The sequence below is a fragment of the Oncorhynchus nerka genome, linkage group LG14, assembly GCF_034236695.1.
Source record: "Oncorhynchus nerka isolate Pitt River linkage group LG14, Oner_Uvic_2.0, whole genome shotgun sequence".
NCBI lineage: Eukaryota > Metazoa > Chordata > Actinopteri > Salmoniformes > Salmonidae > Oncorhynchus > Oncorhynchus nerka.
In genome coordinates this window covers 50,656,301-50,676,388 of record NC_088409.1, presented here as the reverse complement: position 1 = coordinate 50,676,388, position 20,088 = coordinate 50,656,301, and the positions used below count along the sequence as shown (strand labels likewise).

The 20,088-nt window shown below is 41.8% G+C and overlaps 1 protein-coding gene across 1 annotated transcript; it reads left to right on the top strand.

Annotated features, from left to right (window-relative positions):
* Nucleotides 1-11,301: 11,301 nt before the first annotated feature.
* Nucleotides 11,302-18,157, top strand: LOC115142257 (glial fibrillary acidic protein-like). Its single transcript, XM_029681704.1, has 11 exons — nt 11,302-11,522; nt 14,178-14,337; nt 14,842-14,991; nt 15,228-15,347; nt 15,446-15,541; nt 16,051-16,185; nt 16,293-16,403; nt 16,581-16,691; nt 16,862-16,986; nt 17,138-17,671; nt 17,855-18,157. Exons 1-11 carry the CDS (start codon nt 11,302-11,304, stop codon nt 17,946-17,948), a joined length of 1,857 nt encoding a protein of 618 aa, XP_029537564.1. The 3' UTR covers nt 17,949-18,157.
* Nucleotides 18,158-20,088: the final 1,931 nt, after the last annotated feature.

Sequence of the window (20,088 nt, the reverse complement as noted above, 5' to 3'; positions counted from 1 at the left end):
TTGCTGAAGTCAACATGTGACGCAATACGGTGGCTCGTTCAGGTTAAACACAGCTAGCAGGAAAAGCGAAGTTGTGATGGAAGGAAAGTAAATTATAGAGCTATATGCTTAAGAAAATATGTATGATCAGCGTATGCTTGTGTAAACATACTACATATTTGATTTGAGAAGTGCGCTTTTCTGTCTTTTGCACACGTGCAATGTTGCGCATGTTAGTCAGAAGGACGGTACTTGATTGTTTTGCAGTTGAACACTTTCTGGGATTGAACGATTTTGCATCTGAAGAGCTACATTTAGCTAAACCTAACCCTAACCATTTTCCTAACCGTATCCTCATTATCCTAACCTGCCACGTTAATTATCATAACCAGCTACGTTCATTCTCATAACCTGCTACATTAGTTATCTTAACCTGTTATGTAAACATTTTTATTTAACCAGGTAGGGAGGTTGAGAACAAGTTCTCATTTACAACGGCGACCTGGTCAAGATAAAGCAAAGCAGTGCGACACAAACACATGGAATAAAAAAACGTACAGTCAATAACACAATAGAAAAGTCTATATACAGTGTGTGCAAATGAAGTAAGATTGGGGAGGTAAGGCAGTAAATAGGCCACATTGGCGAAATAATTACAATTTAACACTGGAGTTATAGATGTGCAGAAGATTAATGTGCAAGTAGAGATACTGGGGTGCAAAGGAAAAGAAGAAAAAAACAATATGGGTTAGTTGGGTGACTTCGCTGAAGTCAAGGATTGGTAGGATAGTCAGTTTTATTGAGGGTATGTTTGGCAGCATGAGTGAAGGATGCTTTGTTGCAAAATAGGAAGCTAAATGTGAGTCCGGAAGGAGTCTATCCAGACACCTAGGTATTTGTAGTTGTCCACATGTTCTAAATCAGAACCGTCCATAGTTGTGATGCTAGACGGGCAGGCAGGTACAGGCAGCGATCGGTTGAAGAGCATGCATTTAGTTTTACTTGCATTTAAGGACAGTTGGAGGCCACGGAAGGAGAGTTGTATGGCATTGAAGCTCGTCTGGAGGTTTGTTAACACAGTGTCCAAAGAAGGGCCAGAAGTATACAGAATGGTGTTGTCTGCTTAGAGGTGGATAAGAGAATCGCCAGCAGCAAGAGTTATTCCAAAATTAATTACAGTTTAAAATGTTCAACAAGTAAAAATTCAGTCCAACATTAATTCAAAATTCAAAATAATCAACAATTCAAACTATAAGTAATCAATTAAAATTAATCAAACCAAATGGTCATCCAATCAAACAAAAGTAAAGAAGGAATCATTAAATAAAAAAAGGAATGAGAAAAATCGGTCAGTCAATTCAGTCCGTCAGTCAGTCCACAATGTGTCTTTGGGGAAAGGAAGGGTTGAGCTGGCAATTGCTGGATGAAGGTGACAGTTCTGGTTGGTCAGTGCTGTGTCCGGGGTTGGTGCTGGGCCTGGGACCAGGAAAACATGGGTTGGTGTTGGGGCCAGGTTAGAAATTGTGGTCGTAACAGGGCTGGAAAACCAGGGGTTGGTGCTTGGACTGTGGGCCTCTGAGAAAACAGGAACCTGGGGCTGGGTCGGGATCTGTAGAGGGGAGGAAAGACAACCTGAAGAGCAAGCAGACACAAGGGAGCCCTAGACCTGGAGGTCAATTGTGGCACTCCCCTGTGGTCCACTTGCTCCGGGTGAAGGTCGGGTGTTTGTTCCCTCCTTCGCACCTCGTGGTCTGGTGCTGGGACCGGCCAATGGGATCTGGATTGGGTTTGGGAATGGTTCTGGATCTGCAGAAGGGAGGAAGAACAACTTAAGAAGCAAGCAGGCACACAAGGAGCCCTAGAACCAGGGGTAAGTGATGGCACTCTCCGTTGGTCCGCTCGCTCCGGTTGACATTAAGCCACGGTGCACCTGGCTATGGCTGGTCTAACCAATAATGGAGTGCTGATGTTACACCCATCACTGTTGATCCACCCACTGATGTTACACCCATGGCTGTTGATCCACCCACTGATGTTACACCCATGGCTGTTGATCCACCCACTGATGTTACACCCATGGCTGTTGATCCACCCACTTTTTTTTGCAATGCCCACTTTCAGACACACTCCAAGTATGCACTTACTTTCTCTGCCTGAGTAGGGTATTTTAGTTTTTGAAAGACTGAAGGGACGGGAATGTATATATGTTTGTTACTTTTTTTGTTGAAGTGCGTGTGGATTTATGTACATTTTCGCTTCCCGCTTAGAGTTCAAATCAAATCTAATTGATTTATATCAGCTGATATCTCAAAGTGCTGTACAGAAACCCAACCTAAAACCTCAAACAGCAAGCAATGCAGGTGTGGAAGCAAGGTGGCTAGGAAAAACTCCCTATAAATACCAGAACCAGAAGGTTCCAGAAGGCTTCTAGGAAGAAACCTAAGAGAGGAACCAGACTCTGAGGGGTGGCCAGTCCTCTTCTGGCTGTGCCGGGTGGAGATTATAACAGAACATGGCCAAGATGTTCAAATGTTCATAGATGACCAGCAGGGTCAAATAATAATAATCACAGTGGTTGTCGAGGGTGCAACAGGTCAGCACCTCAGGAGTAAATGTCAGTTGGCTTTTCATAGCCGATCATTCAGTGTGTCTCTACCGCTCCTGCTGTCTCAAGAGAGTTGAAAACAGCAGGTCTGGGACAGGTAGCATGTCCGTTGAACATGTCAGGGTTCCATAGCCGCAGGCAGAACAGTTGAAACTGGAGCAGCAGCATGGCCAGGTGGACTGGAGACAGCAAGTCGTCATCAGGCCTCAGAGAGAGAGAAAGAAAGAAAGATAGAAAGAGAGAGAGAAAGAGAGAGAATTAGAGAGAGCATACTTAAATTCACACAGGACTAGGACTATAAGACAGGAGAAATACTCCAGATATAACAGACTGACCCTAGCCCCCCGACACATAAGCTACTGCAGCATAAATACTGGAGGCTGAGAGGAGGGGTTGAATTTTATTTTGTAAATGTTTTACCCCCGCCCAGTTGGTGGCGACAACACATCGTTTGAGTGTAGTTCGTCATAAAACCAAAAGAAGAAGAATAAGAAAACGACCGTGCTGGAGCAGTGAACACGCTTAACAATACGGTAGTGCCGTTTTGAAACCTTTGATTTAGTTAATGGGTCAAAATTGACATGGCTCAGAAAGCATGTTCGAGGCTTGCTGCAGCGATTACATGGATTTTAGCAAACCGAAATGTCATTCCAGCCTCAAGAAGAGCACTGTCAAACACATCGGGTACTCATTTTAATTAACTGATAATGCCAGAGAAGCCAGTGTTTGGAGGATATATTGCCACGGGTATTATTAGCAAACCATGCTAATATAGCCTCCAAACACCGGCTTCGAGGGCATTATCATTTGTATACAATGGGTTACCAACACGTTCAAATAATGATTGACATATTTTCATTAAACATTATTTTGATGAATTTATTCATACTATTGAATTATTCCACGAGATATAGTCCCGACACAAATCTAGGGTTACTACCCAAGTCGGCTGGTCGTTCGTTCTTTCAGTTCGGTTGCCAGAGTATCGACCCAGTCGTTAAGTCCTTTTGTCTATGGACGTACTCTAAATGTTCCGTTGCCATGACTGCTGAAGAACTCAGTGACTTTCAACATGGCACCGTCATAGGATGCCACCTTTCCAACAAGTCAGTTCGTAAAAGTTCTGAGCTGCTAGAGCTGCCCCAGTCAACTGTTGTGAAGTGGAAACGTCTAGGAGCAACAATGGTTCACACTCACTACTGAGTTCCAAACTGTCTGGAAACAACGTAGGCCACATCAGGACACCTAGCTCACAGGAAGGCCAAAAAGATCATCAAGGACTGACGTGTGCTGAAGCACGTAGCGCGTAAAAACCACTTGTCCCCGGTTGCAACACTCACTACTGAGTTCCAAACTGCCTCTGGAAACAACGTCAGCACAAGAACTGTTCGTTGGGCAAACTATCTGCCCTTCAGGACACCTAGGCCACCCGATGTCACAGGAAGGCCAAAAAGATCATCAAGGACAACAACCACCTGCGAGCCACTGCCTGTTCACCCCGCTATCATCCAGTATTTGCTCTCACGCCAGGCCACTATTCAGAAGAGATAGCTGTGAAACGTTCAGCCATCGCCAGCCATTATTCCTTACACTTGTGAGTGTAAGGTAGTTGTTGTAAAATTGTTAGGTTAGATTACTTGTTACTAACATTCACTTCAAACTGAAGCTGCAATGACGGCAAACCAGCTCCATTTTGTTTTTTTCTATTGACATTTCCTTGTATATATATCCATAGAAATTATGCTGATTTGTGATTTCGACTGGCTGAGAAAAGCGGCCAGTCTTTGTCTCGTCCTTACTCCCGACACGTTCATTACTATGGGATAGCTGGAGATTGAATTTCAATATTGAAACAATTTAGCAAATGTTGGAGAGACAGCAAGGTTAATACAAATATCCACTGTTAAAAACCAATTGTTAGTCTAAAAGAAATGGGAGATGATGTCTACATGCTTTTTTACAGTGTAGATCTAGTGTATAAATTGTGTGGCTGGGCTGATGAGACAGTGGATTGCACAGTCAGATGGAACAAAGTAAATAGGCTTTTCAACACCATAGATTTAGCTGCTGGTAACTTGTGGAATAGACACCGGCTGGAATGCAGTTTTAACTGATCGGAATCCAGGATTACACCCACCTGTTGTATAAAGTTAATCATCAACTCCAAATTAGTGTTTTTATTGGTGGAGTATGTCACTGTTAACGTTGCACTTTGTGCAGGGTACTGTAGGTAGCTGATATGGTAATCTGGCGATATGTTTTGGCTTCAGATTTAATCTGGGCTGCGTTCAGCAGTGCACAACATTGTGACACGTGCAGATAGAAATATATTGTGTAGGATAGACATGATTCTCTGTCTGTTTATCCATCCGTCTGACAAACACTATGAACTGAAAAACAATCAGGTCTTAAATGCCTTTACTATAAATCTCTACCCGGTACAGCCAGAAGAGGATGTGTGACAACTTGTAACGATTCTCGTCCTCCTCTTCTGAGGAGGAGTAGTAAGAAGGATTGGAGGACCAATGCGCAGCGTGGTAAGTGTTCATTATATTTATTTATAACTCAGAACACAAAATAATAAACGAGAACGAAATGAAACCGAAACAGTCCTGTACGGTGCATACAGAAAATAACCACCCCCGAAACACAGGTGAAAAAAGGCTACCTAAGTATGATTCTCAATCAGAGACAACTAACGACACCTGCCTCTGATTGAGAACCATACCAGGCCAAACGCAAACACAACATAGAAAAACGAACATAGACAACCCACCCAACTCACGCCCTGACCATACTAAAACAAAGATATAATAAAAGAACTACGGTCAGAACGTGACACAACTGCTGTTGTAAAAAGGACTTTATACAATGAACTTGATTGACATGGAAAATATTGAATTACATAAATTCGTGACATTTCTATCTGCAACGTTCCATAATTTTTGCCTACTCAACGTCGCCCAGGTCTCTCCTGTGATGTAAATATGAGCATTGGTGAATACAACATGCGTTGAAGGCTAATTTATTGGATATAATATAGGTAGGTAGGTAGGTTGGTGCTGCATATACTGATCAAATAAACTATTTTATTTAGCTTTGTATGAAATAAACACATTGATTTACCGGTGTCTTTTTATTGTCAAAAAGGTTTTCTGAGGATCGAGCAATGGAAACTAGGCAAAATATATAGGAAGGTGCAAAGAACATTATTTACTAGGGAAATACATGTTCTCATTAAATAACAGACATGACCATATAAAATGCTATATAACTGAATTAAATTAGGATATTTGTCTGCTATGAAAAAAAGTATTGGAAACTTAATCCCTACCATGTAGGAAGCTGGTGCACTGGGGGATATACTGTATGTAATAACCACTTCAAATAACCAATACCTCTCTATATGAATTTGCCACAACCTCCAGAAGGCATTCACTAGTTCCTTTGTCATCAATGACAGATGTGTCAAGTTTGTTGCCAAATTCATCAGTCCTTGTACACAAATACATAGCCGTGGGCATCTATTCACCTAGTGGTTCTCCACTTCATCCAACTAAAAACCCACCATAAACACAATTCAGGTCCAATAATGAGAGGCAGATCATTTAGAATTGCTTCAGAAGCAACAATGTCTGTGTCTTCTTAATTTTCCTGGCTCAGCATTCTCTGTTTATTTGAATTGCCATCTTGAACTAATTTATCACCAGGGTTGGGGCCAATACCATTTCAGGAGGTAACTTGTCATTCCAATTACATATTTTTCGCATAGAGATCCATTGAGGCAAATTGGAATAGGAATTTCTGTTTACTTCCTGAATATAAATGGAATTGACCCAACCCCTGTTCATGAAAGGGTACGTAGCCAAAAACAGAAAGTAAGAAATATCTTTGGACAATTTGACGTCTTCTCTAGGACAATGCAGAGCCATAGTAATTTACAGTGCCTTCAGAAAGTATTAGTAACCGTTGACTAGTATTACAGCCTTAATTAAAAATGGATTAAATTAAAAATGTTCTCCCCCATCTAGACACAATATGCCATAATGACAAAGTGAAAACATGTTTTTAGAATTTTAGCAAATTTATTGAGAATGAAATACCGAAATATACAATTTACATAAGTATTCAAACCCTTGAGTCAATGCATGTTAGAATCACCTTTGGCAGCGATTACAGCTGTGAGTCTTTATTGGTTAGTCTCTAAGAGCTTTGCACACCTGGATTGTACAATATTTGCACATTATTCTTTTTTAAATTCTTCAAGCGCTGTCAAGTTGGTTGTTGATCATTGCTAGACAGCCATTTTCAAGTCTTGCCATAGATCTTCAAGCAGATTTAAGTCAAAACTGTAACCAGGCCACTCGTGAACATTCAATGTTATCTTGGTCAGCATCTCCAGTGTTTTTGGCCTTGTGTTTTAGTTCATTGTCTTGCTGAAAGGTGAATTTGTCTCCTAGTGTCTGTTGGAAAGCAGACGGGACACGGTTTTCCTCTAGGATTTTGCCTGTGCTTAGCTCTCTTCCGTTTCTCTATGTCCTTGTCGATGACATGCATACCCATAACATGATGCAGCCACCACCATGCTTGAAAATATGAAGAGTGGTACTCAGTGATGTGTTGTGTTGGAATTGCCCCAAACATAACACTTTGTATTCAAGACAACAACAAAAAATATTTGCCCATTTTTTTGGAGTTTCCCTTTAGTGCCTTATTGCAAACAGGATGCATGTTTTATGTTTTGTAATACTTGTACTCTGTACAGGCTTCCTTCTTTTCACTCTGTAATTTAGGTTAGTATTGTGGAATAACTACAAAGTTGTTGATACATCCTTAGTTTTCTCCTATCACAGCCATTAAACTGTTTTAAAGTCACCATTGGCCTCACCATTAGCCTCATCCCTGAGTGGTTTCCTTCCTCTCCGGCAACTGAGTTAGGAAGGACGCCTGTGTCTTTGTAGTGACCGGGCATATTGATACCATCCAAAGTGTAATTAAGAACTTCACCATGCTAAGAGATATTCAATGTCTGCTTTTTTTTTACCCATCTACCAATAGGTGCCCTTCGCGAGGCATTGAAAAACCTCCCTGGTCTTTGTGATTGAATCTGTGTTTGAAATTCACTGCTCCACTGAGGGACCTTGCAGATAATTATATGTGTGGAGTACAGCGATGAGGTAGTCATTAAACAATTATACTAAACACTATTTTTTCCCCACAGAGTGCATCCATGATACTTATTATGTTATTGTTAATCAAATGTATACTCCTGAACTTATTTAGGCATGCCATAAATAAGGAGTTGAATACCTATTGACTCAAGACATTTCAGCTTTTCATTTTAAATGAATTTGGAAAAATTTCTTCACATAATTCCACTTTGACACTATGGGGTATTGTGTGTGTGTATGCCAGTGACACAAAATCTAAATGTAATCCATTTAAAATTCAGACTGTAACACAAAAAAATGTGGAAAAAGTAAAGGGGTGTGAATACTTTCTGAAGGTACTGTATATCTCTCTATATATGGCTCCGGCACAGTGCACCCTTGTGCAATGGAGCGAGTATGTTATGGATGAGTGATGTCATAGTTAGATTAGTTGTTGAACTGCGCTTGTGGGCATACTTAGCTTCTGTTCTCATCACTGAGATATGCAGAGAAGACTCCTCCACATCCCACACGCCTGCAAGCTCTGAGTTAAATGGAAAGAATCTTACCAACAAAAACTCTGTGAATCTCTCGTAAAAGTGTTACAATGTTACAATGTTGCAGTTTGTCAGATCAGGCATAAGGCCTATAGGACAGGAGTCCAATGTACTGTATTTGAGGTAACACTTTAATGTGTGATTATTCTTGTCAATCAATAGCCATTGTTTTGCTGTACTTAAAGGGGCAATCTGCAGTTCAAACAACAACAAAGCCTACACTACGCCACTGTTTTTGTAAACAGCTGTGAGATGGTCCCTTTATTGTGAATCGTTTTACTGCTATACGTACAGTATAACATTGAGTATTCATTACCTACACTGTATGTACAATAATTATTGTAGAAATATCACTGTAAAATAAAGTGTCACCATCTTTGACAGTTTTATGACTTTGGCAGTGGCTCAAGAAAATAGTGAGTGGGAACCATGAAATCCTGAGTATAGTACGCAGGCCAGCAGAAGGTTTGCTATCTTCTATATACAGTGCTGGCCAAGTGTAGCTCATTTGAGAAGCCTGACTTCAGTGGTGCATAGGTTGTAATAGGGAACACATGTATTGATGCTGTATGTACAGTTGAAGTCGGAAGTTTACATACACTTGGTTGGAGCCATGAAAACTCGTTTTTCAACCACTCTACAAATTTCTTGTTAACAAACTACAGTGTTGGCAAGTTGGTTAGGACATCTACTTTGTGCATGACACAAGTCATTTTTCCAACAATTGTTTACAGACATATTATTTCATCACTTATAATTAATTGTATCACAATTCCAGTGCGTCAGATGTTTACATACACGAAGTTGACTGTGCCTTTAAACAGCTTGGAAAATTCCAGAAAATGATGTAATGGCTTTAGAAGCTTCTGATAGTCTAATTGACATCATTTGAGTCAATTGGAGGTGTACCTGTGGATGTATTTCAAGGTCTACCTTCAAACTCAGTGCCTCTTGACTTGACATCATGGAAAAATCCAAAGAAATCAGCCAAGACCTCAGAAAAAAAATTGTAGACCTCCACAAGTCTGGTTCATCCTTGGGAGCAATTTACAAACGCCTGAAGGTACCACGTTCATCTGTACAAACAATAGTACGCAAGTATAAACACCATGGGACCATACAGCCGTCATACTGCTCAGGAAGGAAATGCGTTCTGTCTCCTAGAGATGAATGTACTTTGGTGCAAAAAGTGCATATCAATCACAGAACAACAGAAAATGACCTTGTGAAGATGCTGGAGGAAAAGGGTACAAAAATATCTATATCCACAGTGAAACAAGTCCTATATCGACATAACCTGAAAGGCTGCTCAGCAAGGAAGAAGCCACTGCTCCAAAACCGCCATAAAAAAGCCAGACTACGGTTTGCAACTGCACATGGGGACAAAGACCGTACTTTTTGGAGAAATGTCCAATAGAATAGACCACAGCCTTTTGTCTGATGAAAAAAAAATAGAACTGTTTGGCCAAAATGACCATCGTTATGTTTGGAGGAAAAAGGGGGAGGCTTGTAAGCCGAGGAACACCATCCCTACCGTGAAGCACGAGGGTGGCAACATGTTGTGGGGGTGCTTTGCTGAAGGAGGGACTGGTGCACTTCACAAAATAGATGGCATCATGAGGACAGACAAGTATGTGGATATATTGAAGCAACATCTCAAGACATCAGTCAGGAAGTTAAAGCTTGGTCGCAAATGGGTCTTCCAAATGGACAATGACCCCAAGCCTACTTCCAAAGTTGTGGCAAAATGCCTTAAGGACAACAAAGTCAAGGTATTGGAGTGGCCATCTCAAAGCCCTGACCTCAATCTTATAGACAATTTGTGGGCAGAAGGAGGCCTACAAACCTGACTCAGCTACACCAGCTCTGTCAGGAGGAATGGGCCAAATTTCACCCAACTTATTGTGGGAAGCTTGTGGAAGACTCCACAAAACGTTTGACCCAAGTTAAACAATTTAAAGGCAATGCTACCAAATATGTATGTATACGTCTGACCCACTGGGAATGTGATGAAAGAAATAAAAGCTTAAATAAATAATTCTCTCTACTATTATTCTGACATTTCACATTCTTAAAATAAAGTGGTGATCCTAACTGACCTAAGACTGAATTTTTACTCAATTAAATGTCAGAAATTGTGAAAAACTTAAATGTATTTGGCTAAGGTGTATGTAAACTTCCGACTTCAAATGTATGTACTTGCTGTCTATGCTTGTGAATATGTTTGGGGAGTTTGGTTTGTTAGTGGCCAATGAGGGTTTAGGGTCAAGGAAGGCAGTATCTTGTCAGGACCATGTCTATTTGATGACACCCTGACCGGCTGAGTGGCCTTATAGGTGTTGTAGTAGGAGCTACTCCCTGGCCAGACCAGACTACCGTTTATTCCATTCACATCCTTCTGCCACATCAAGCGTGAACTTCAGATAAACCCCCCTGCTTCTTCATTTTCCCTGATTCTCTCTCAAGCAGTTAATTCAAAAAATAATTCTGCATATCCTTTATTTAATGTAAAAAACAGACCAGAGTAATAAGTACTAATTTATGTCAAATCTCAGGCAGCCCCTTGTCCCTCTGAAGCCAGCCTGACCTCATCGGGTCACCCCCTGTGCTCTGCGTGCAATTAAAGCCCCCTGCCACATCAGAGCAGATTACATCAGTGACTGCTGCTGCACGTGCCTACTGCCTAATGGGCCCTGCTAGTGCTGCCTGTGTTCTATCTACCTTTCTGTTCCATAGCCCATATTCAGATCCTCTCAGGTTGCTGGCAGATTTCTGAATGTCGTGGCAGGTCTGGCCCAGTGGAGTGCTGAGGTTAGAGATTCCAGAGTTCTTGGCTCATGAGTTGGGTTGGGCCAGGCCATGTTTTTGGGTTGGGCTAAGCCAGGCCGTGTGGAGTATAAAAAGCCTTGGCGATGGAGCTAGTGTACAACAAAAGCAGCAGAGGTCCCATAGGTGAAGACTGACCACCTCCAGAGAACCCATACATAGGCAAACCCAAGCAGCCGCCAACATGAGTCGCAGCCCTGAGAGGATTTCGTCCTACCGACGCCACTTTGAGGACATCAGCAGCTCATCCTCCTACCAGGTTAGGGTGTCCAGCCCATCCCCAACACTGAGAGTTAACCGCCACCAGTCAGCCAACTACTCGCCCAGTGCCGGAGCCAGCAGAATGCAGGCCCAGACCATGGGCAGAAGGACCGTCTCCACCTCACGTAACGCCCGCATGTCTGGGTAAGACGCTCACTCCACCCTGTACACCTAGTACACTAACAGCCTTTTCACACAACTAAGCCAAGCTGAGCTGTACTGAGCTGGCCTGGTTCTGCCTCCACCATAGTTGCAAGGGCTATAGCAAAGATCTTTATAACTAACCCAAGATAGACCACAGCCTGCCGTTTCCAATGGGAGCAAATTAATTATAGTGGACAGAACAAGCATGAGCTAGCGAGATCCTACTGGTGCATTTGAGCATTTATTTCAGTTGGGGAATGCCTACTCTCTGAAGTCCCTATGTGTAATAACTCAATTGGCCCTTGCACTCCTTCTAAACAATGCCATTTTTTAGAAACTTTGGCAAAAGATAAAGTCTACCAAACGTGGTCCACTCTGTTTGTTACAGATTCTAGTTTTGGAAACAGAAAACTGTATTAAGATCAAATGTTTCATCGAGGAGAAAATGTGCGGAATGTCTGCCCAAATCCATCTCTCCATCTTCTCCCAGGTAGCCTAGTGGTTAGAGTGTTGGGCCAGTAACAGAAAGGTTGCTGGATCGAATCCCCGAGCTGACAAGGTAAAAATCTGTCGTTCTGCCCCTGAGCAAGGCAGTTAACCCACTGTTCCCTGGGCGCCAAAGGCGTAGATGTCGATTAAGGCAGCTCCCCCGCACCTCTCTGATTCAATGGGGTTGGGTTAAATGCGGACAACTGACTAGGTATCCCCCTTTCCCTTTCATTACCATATTTGGTAGTGAGTGGAAACGCTAACTGGATGCTACACATTTATACATCCAGTGAAATATCTGGTTCATTGTTCCATCTGTGGCTATACTCAAATGTTCAAGCCCAGTACGCACAGTATGGTTCGGTTTGGCATAGTAGTGGGTAATGGAGGTTATATAGATACAGTTGATAAAACATAGGTAACATCTTAAATAGATAATGTGAGATTACACACTGCTGATACACCACAAGTATTCTATTTGTGAATTTACAGAAAACTACTCGTGTTACATTACCATCAAAATACATGCAATTATTACAGTACAAGATAAATTATATGTTGCTGTCAACAGTGTATGTACCTCCCCTGCCCTTACTGCTCTTCTGAGGCTATAGATAGTGGAACCACAGACAATGTATAATCCACCACCTCCCCCTCTCTTACACAAACCACAGTTTTAATAGTTTCTTATTGTGCAGCTTTAGCCTATTTCTAAAGGTATATTTGATGCAATTCGAAGGCATCAATTGATTAAAACTAATAGAGAAACTATTAGTTGTCAAAAAAGTAAGGCCTATGTCAATTTTCTACATAAAGCTTAGCCTACAGGCCTGGCATCTAAATCATTTTACAACTCTTTATATTATTGTGAATTGTAGGTTTTAGGTATCAATAAATAAACAAGTAGGTAGGCCTAAACAAACAAGAGACTAAATTCAATACATTTCAAAAACCGCAAAATAGCAAATAGCTCATATCCATGAGAACAAAATTAATTTTATTAAAATGTATTATTTTAATTTGTAACAGCTGTGGGCCATAGCTGCGGGATTTATGGGTGCTGAAAAGTCAGAATTAAAAATATATATATATAAATGATGCTTTGTATAAAAAAATGTTTTTAAAAGAGTGTCATATAATTAAGAACAGTATTTTGAAGGATTCAACAGATGGAATTGTAAGAGTTGCTGCCCTCTCCCTTTCTCTGTGATTGTCATTCTAATGGAATCAATAGAGAACAAAACCCTGTCCTCAAACATTTACATCAAAAGGTGCAAAGTCATAGGCAAAGGCACAAAACATCCACATCAAATAAAATATTTTTCTTGATCAAATAACATGGAAAACAACCACTTTTTGAGAAGTATTAAATGACCATCCTTACAAACCAGTTAATGTCAATGTACATTACTGTATTGGCTGGTCATCTAGGTTTGTACCTGTAGACTTTCTATCACCATGAAGGAAAACAATGCACAATACAGTAATTGAGTACACTGAGACATCAAGTGGTTTATGATGATGTGGCTCAGTTGGTACAGCATGTTCTTGCAATGCTAGGGTTGTGGTTTTGATTTCCACGGGGGACCAGTACAAAAAAGTATGAATAGGTATGCACTAGGTATGCACTCACTACAGTAAGTTTCTTTGGATAAGCGTGACTAGTACAATTAATGAATGGACCATTTCAATTTTCACGTAGAAATAGGTTGCATTTGCAAAGTATTTCAAGAAACAGCAAACCATACTTTATATCAAGCAAGTATTAGGCTTCAGATTGTCAGATAATTATCAGATAATTATCAGACTCAAGTTATAAATGCTATTAAACACTCAAATACAAATACATTTTGTATTTTTTTTTATCACAGAAGTACTGGCCTTTACTAGTCCTGTATTAGCGGACGGATATAGACTTCTTCAGCGCAGCCAAAACATTTTTTTTTGCATCTGACATCAGAGTAGGAACAAATGTGGCACCTGGAAATTAATAAAATATTATTTGACAGGCCATCGATCAACCATGTGGCTGTGATATGACGTGCAAGTGACAATAACCTTTAAAACGTTTAATGTTTACGTTATGCCTTGATGTTCACAGAATAACAAAGTGACGTCAGTTATCTCCAGGTCAAGCGGTGAGTGTTGAACTGTCTGTCATTTTAGCGGGAATGTGGGAACCATGGCATGTGTGGGCTATGGCAACGGGGCCCCGGTGGACCTGGACGCTTCTGCTGCCGAGAACAAAGAATTCCTCAGCACGCGCAGTGGTGAGCGGCAGGAGATGGTCGTATTGAACGACAGACTTGCTCTTTACATTGAGAAGGTAAGCACTCACCAGGCTTGCTTACACACAAGGCGCCAAGGCTAGTGCACACAAACAGTTTATTGGATAGGTGTGCGCGCACAGACTACTTCACGCAACATATGGGGATGAACTTGTTGTTTAGTGCCTTTTCTAATTAGAGAGAGCCCACTTTCTAGTAAGCTACATCCTACACATATCTGTTCTTCAACATGCATGTGCAATTGTGTGTAGATTCTGGCCGGATACATTGCCTCAGTGCCACTGCCAATATTCTTTAACATCTGTGCGATATTCTGCTGCCCTTAACGTAGGGGAACAATGTTTATTTGATGGAATTTGTCTGATTAGACTACGCTTGCTTGAGTGTGCCATACAGGCCTGCAGTGGAGAAACGCGCCTTCTGGCTGTGGAGACGGAGGCGCTCATTATTCCCACTTATTTGGGCAGCGAGCATATTCAAGTGGGGGGCCCTGGCGAACTTGATGATAATTCATACCCTGCCATTGTCATTCTCTTAAAAAGGTTCGGTCCCTGGAGCAGCAGAACAAGCTGTTGGAGATGGAGATTGACGGCATCCAGAACCGGTTCGTGAAGCCGTCGGGCCTGCGCAAACTCTATGAGGATCAGCTGAGAGATCTGAAGAGGATTGCAGATCAGATGAGAAGGCAGCGGGTGAGACGGAATGGCTTAATCCACACGTCATCACTATCCCTGTTTTTCTTGTTTACCTTGCAGAAAACAGAAATCACACACACACACACACACACAGGAGGAGAGGGAGAAAGAATGGAAGAGAGCGACAATTAGAATGTGTCCAATATGGTGACACGGCTGACACAGCCTATCATTTATTATCGGCTTGTTACCTTTATACCCCAATAAAGGTTAATCTGTGTTTTGGTTTACAGGACCAAGCTTTAGCCGGTAAAGAGGCCATGGCAGGTCAACTGGAGATAACCAAAGTCAAATACGAGGAGGCAGTTGAGCTGAGAAGGCGGGTCGAGATGGAGATAGAAGCATTCCGTCCGGTGAGAGGTTGTTTAATCACTGTATAATCTTAGCCAAAATTGCCTAATACACATTAAAGTGCCATTGACGCCATTGTGTGCCGCTATGTGGTATTCAGGATGTGGACAGAGCCACCTCTCAGCGCATCGCCCTGGAGAAACAGCTTGAGCAGTTGGAGGTGGAGATTGAATTCCTTCAGAGGGTGCACAAAGCGGTAGGTCCCGTATAGCGTGCACTGATTGATTTGGACCGACCTGTACCAACTCTAGCTAATGGACAAAATGCTAAACAGTAAATCAAGGATAGTTGTAATCAGTGTTTTAAACAAATGTGGGTTAAATTCACTTATAGGAGTTATCTTAACCCTCAAGAGAGTGATATTCTTCCTGTGTTGATAACTGGAGTTCATTGGGATGAAGTGCTTTTAACTCCATTAAGAGTAACCAGAGACAGGCAGTTAAATCTATGGAGTTATCCACATATGTGGGAGGGGCCGCTGTCATATTTCCCAGCATGCTCTGTTGCAGGTAGATGTTTTTACATTGTTTCAATATGTGTTTTTCAATATGTGGAATTCAATTTAAGCAACTATGAGAGTTGGATATTTACTCCAATTAGTGTCGTTTTAACTCCAAAAATATCAACACAACACTAGTGGTGGGACCATATAAACCCCAAAATAGTATTACACTGGACTTAATTGAACCTTTTTTTCTTTCTCAGGAAATTGAAGAGCTACTGAAAATGATATATGCTGCCCATTCCTCAGCCCAGAGCGCTTATGACCTCCCCGACCTCTCAGGCGCTCTCAAACAAATCCAAGCTCAGTATGACGAAATTGCGGCAAAAAATCTACAGGTATGCCTAGGCCTATTTATAATTAACTGGACGGTATACATACAACAGTCATTCATTTCAAGGCGTGACCCCCAGAATATGTGTTTCATGGCCCCTAAATGTTCTAGGAAATGGATTCCTGGTATAAAAGTAAATTTGAAGACCTGAACAACAAGACGACAAAACATGTGGATATGGTTCGAAGTGTCAGGGAAGAAGTTTCTGGCGCCAAGAAGGATGTAAGTTAGGCTATTTGATGAAGATATTCCTACATGGTTGTAAAATGTGACACATGAACTATTATTACTGAGGCTAAATCTAAATAAGAGTTGTAGCCTATGGCAATGGACATTTTTCCTCAATCAAAATGTGAATGAATAATGCATTTTTATTGTATTTTTCCTAACCTTTTGAAGATCCTAAACAAAGAGCGTGGCCTGGAAGCTCTGAAAACCAAGAATGAGGCTCTGGAGGCACAAGTTCGTGAAGCACAGGAAAAGTACAAGAAAGAGCTGGAGGATCTTCAGGTGAGCATGTTCGATCAGTCCGGTTTACTACAGAACTCAACCATTAAATATATCTGAATTGATTGTACACAGTTCAAATCCAAGTAGGCTGCATATGTATGGTTGGTGTTGAACCTTTCATCTGTAGCCTACTAAGGTGCAAACTCAAGCTTGCTCTTTTGACATCACAGGCAAGAATTGAGGCCCTGAAGGAGGAGCTGAAATCCACCAAGTCGAAAATCGCTCTACACCTGCGTGAATACCAGGACCTTCTGAACATGAAGATGGCTCTAGAGATTGAGATCACAACTTACAGGTGAGGTACCACTCAGGTGGTGCCAGGTTTAGTGCAATGGATTTAGATAGGATCATATAGAGCATGTAAATAACCTTTAGAAGAGTGCATTTGTGGTAATGTCATATTCTTGATTCTGATCCATTGATACGGCTTTTCTCTGTTTTCATAGGAAGCTGATTGAGGGTGAGGACTTGCGACTCACAACCATGGTTGGGACCATGTCCATAATGAGTAGCAGCTCAGGCTCCATGAGCGCTGGGATGAGTGTGGGCATGGCTAGAGGCATTGGACCTGGAGGCAGTGGTGGAGGAATGGGTGGAGCTGGAGGCTTAGGTGGAGGGATGGGTGCAGGAGGCATGGGTGCAGGAGGCCATGGCCTTGGAGGCAGGGTTGGAGCTGGAATCATGGGTGGTGGAGGAATGGGAGCTGGAGGAATTGGAGCCAAAGGTGCTGGAGGCGTGGGTGCTAGAGGCCTAGGAGCTGGAAGCACAGGTGCTGGAGGAATGGGTGGAGGCATGGATGGTGGAGGAATTGGTGCTATAGGCAATGGTGCTAAAGGCATGGGTGCTGGAGCCATGGGTCCTGGAAGCAATGGAGGAGGCATGGGAAATGGTGCAGGTGAATATGGGTACGGCGCCTCCATGGAGTACTCCCACGAGGACCAGGCAGTGGAGATGACGGAGAGGAGGACGGTGCTCATCAGGTAAAAGTAACCTGCACTTAAACAATAATGAGAGTAATGTAGGCTTATCATTGACCATTGTTAGGACAGAACATTGTTAGGTTAGAATGTTTAACACAGTTTAACACAGTAGAAAACATTTTCTTCACATTGTGTCTTTGTAAAGAAACTTATTCAACCAGTTCATTTTTTTACTTCCCTTAGAACAGTTAAATCAGAGGATGAGACACTGGAAAGCGACACAACGGAGCAAACCTACATAATCTCTGGCGCTGCCGATGACTCGGACGAGGAATAGGCGTGAATGACCATGTAACCTTCTCTCACCCCTTAACCCCTCACGCCCCTGGAGCTTTGCACTGACGGCTCATGTCTGGTCTCTGACCTTTGACCAAGACATGAGACCATGAATGACCCTGCAACCTAGTCAAGTAGTACCCTTTTGGCTCTTGTGATGTGCCTTTGAACCACATATTCAGAACCTCTGTGTGCATTACACAACTACTCAACAAGCAGCAAATAAAACTCTCAGCAATCAATTCCTGTTGTGTCTGCTGTTTCATTCATTACATTATGTCTAGTTTGGTTTAGTTATTAGGCTACATAATGCTTTTGTGCACGATGAATCATAGAAAATGTTACCCTGAAACACATTTCCATATAAGCTTTTGTGACATCCCCCTAAGGCACAATGAAAACCACAATCAATATGGTACCGTGGAGAGGTTAAATTACACACATTCCATGTTGCACAAATTCACACTCGTTCTCCCACTCACATTGAATATATGAGGTGGTCCTTGCGCTGCACACTAGGCCTACAGGTTGTATGAGCGTGTGGAGAGGTAGGGTGCAATAGAGCAAAAAGAGAGTGAAGGAGAGGTAACGTGAGGAATGAGTAAAGAAAGAGAGTCACCTGAGGGGTCCTTCACCCTTGACATCCTCTCGAGGGGCCATCATACAGCTTCGGTCTTGCAGCGAAGCGAAGGCACACAGGCGTCCCATGTCCCCATTCTATCCATATCCACACCTTTTCTATCTACCACTGATCGGGAGTGATTGGGTCTCGTCAGCACATGCCAAACACAGTCTGCGTCCCATGATGGAGAGGACCAACAGCACAGAGGACATGAGGCAGATCGGAGCATCTAAAGGTCATGCAACACCAATCCACGCAAATACAACACAACTGAGATTAGAATACTGGTTGTACTATATCAGAATAGTATCATGATTCTAGTCATATATGCGAATGCACCTGCGCTCTTGTGTTATTGAATTGAATTGTAGCGTCAGTGGATCTGGGAGACCTCACTCACCTAGTTGTGTTCAAGATAAACTGAGACTCTGGCTGGTTGGCTACAGGCAGGGAGTGTTTTGACATTGCCATTCCTCAAAACCTAGAAAATATAAATGTGGGAGTGAAGGAAAAGAAACACTTGCTGCTGTTTGTGGATAATAAGGAGTATTTTGCCATGAATTTAGGTCAATTTGTATTTAATACAAAAGAGAAATCTAATTCAAATGTTGAAGATTTTTGAGAAGTTGAAAAGGTTTTCAGGCCTATGGGTATAGAATAAAATCTATAATATATGGTGTTTACCTCTCAATGCATCTCTCTCATTCTGTTTCTCTAAAGAAAACTATACATTAGATAAAAAAAATATACCAATTATCTGAAGAGCAAGGCCTGTGGTAGCTGAGGTCGATACTCAGCTTTGTTCTCTCGATGTGATTTTATTTTATACTCAGCTTTGTTCTCTCAATGTGTATTTTATTACGCCGTTTGTGAATGTAGTGACTTGTGATCATGAACGAAAATATGTAGCATTTTTGGATCATTTAGGGGAGGGTCTAATTGTATTTATATTGTTGTAAATACAATTTCAGAGTTGGGGGTATGTTACTTAATATGTAGCCAAGCGCAAAGAAAAACCTGCTGTGTCTACAGTAAGATGCAAATGCATTTGTAAAATACGAATGTAGGATATGTGTAGGCTATGGGTTCTAATCCAGCTCAAATCATTTTAATGCAGAAATTATCAGGATGATGCAGGATCATGCACGAGATAATGTAGGCATATATCGAATGAATCAATAGCCGCCTATGTCCCTGGGTCATCATTTCCACAAGCTCATCCCATCGAAACACAGGCGCAATTAATATCCAGTATACAGGACTCTCACTCTCTTGTTGTTTCTATGTAGAAGCGAACAGGAGATTATTTGAACCTAGAACTGTCAATCCCGCGCTCTAATGAGGAAGAGCCAGACAGACGTTCTCTCGATTTTGATTGGCCTTGATTCATGTCATTAGATTCTATTTTGTTCGCTACTTAATGTGCATCCAACCTAAAGGAGACTCGGATCTTGTAGGACGACTTGCGAAATAGAAAAACAGCGAACAATAGCCTTCATCAAAATGATGGGATGCAGTG

Bases quoted from the DNA above. Each gene is read 5' to 3' on its own strand.
- LOC115142257 (XM_029681704.1), top strand. From the start codon at position 11,302: ATGAGTCGCAGCCCTGAGAGGATTTCGTCCTACCGACGCCACTTTGAG. The intron at 15,348-15,445 runs GTGAGAGGTTGT...TGTGGTATTCAG, and splicing joins AGATAGAAGCATTCCGTCCG to GATGTGGACAGAGCCACCTC. The intron at 15,542-16,050 runs GTAGGTCCCGTA...TTTCTTTCTCAG, and splicing joins TTCAGAGGGTGCACAAAGCG to GAAATTGAAGAGCTACTGAA.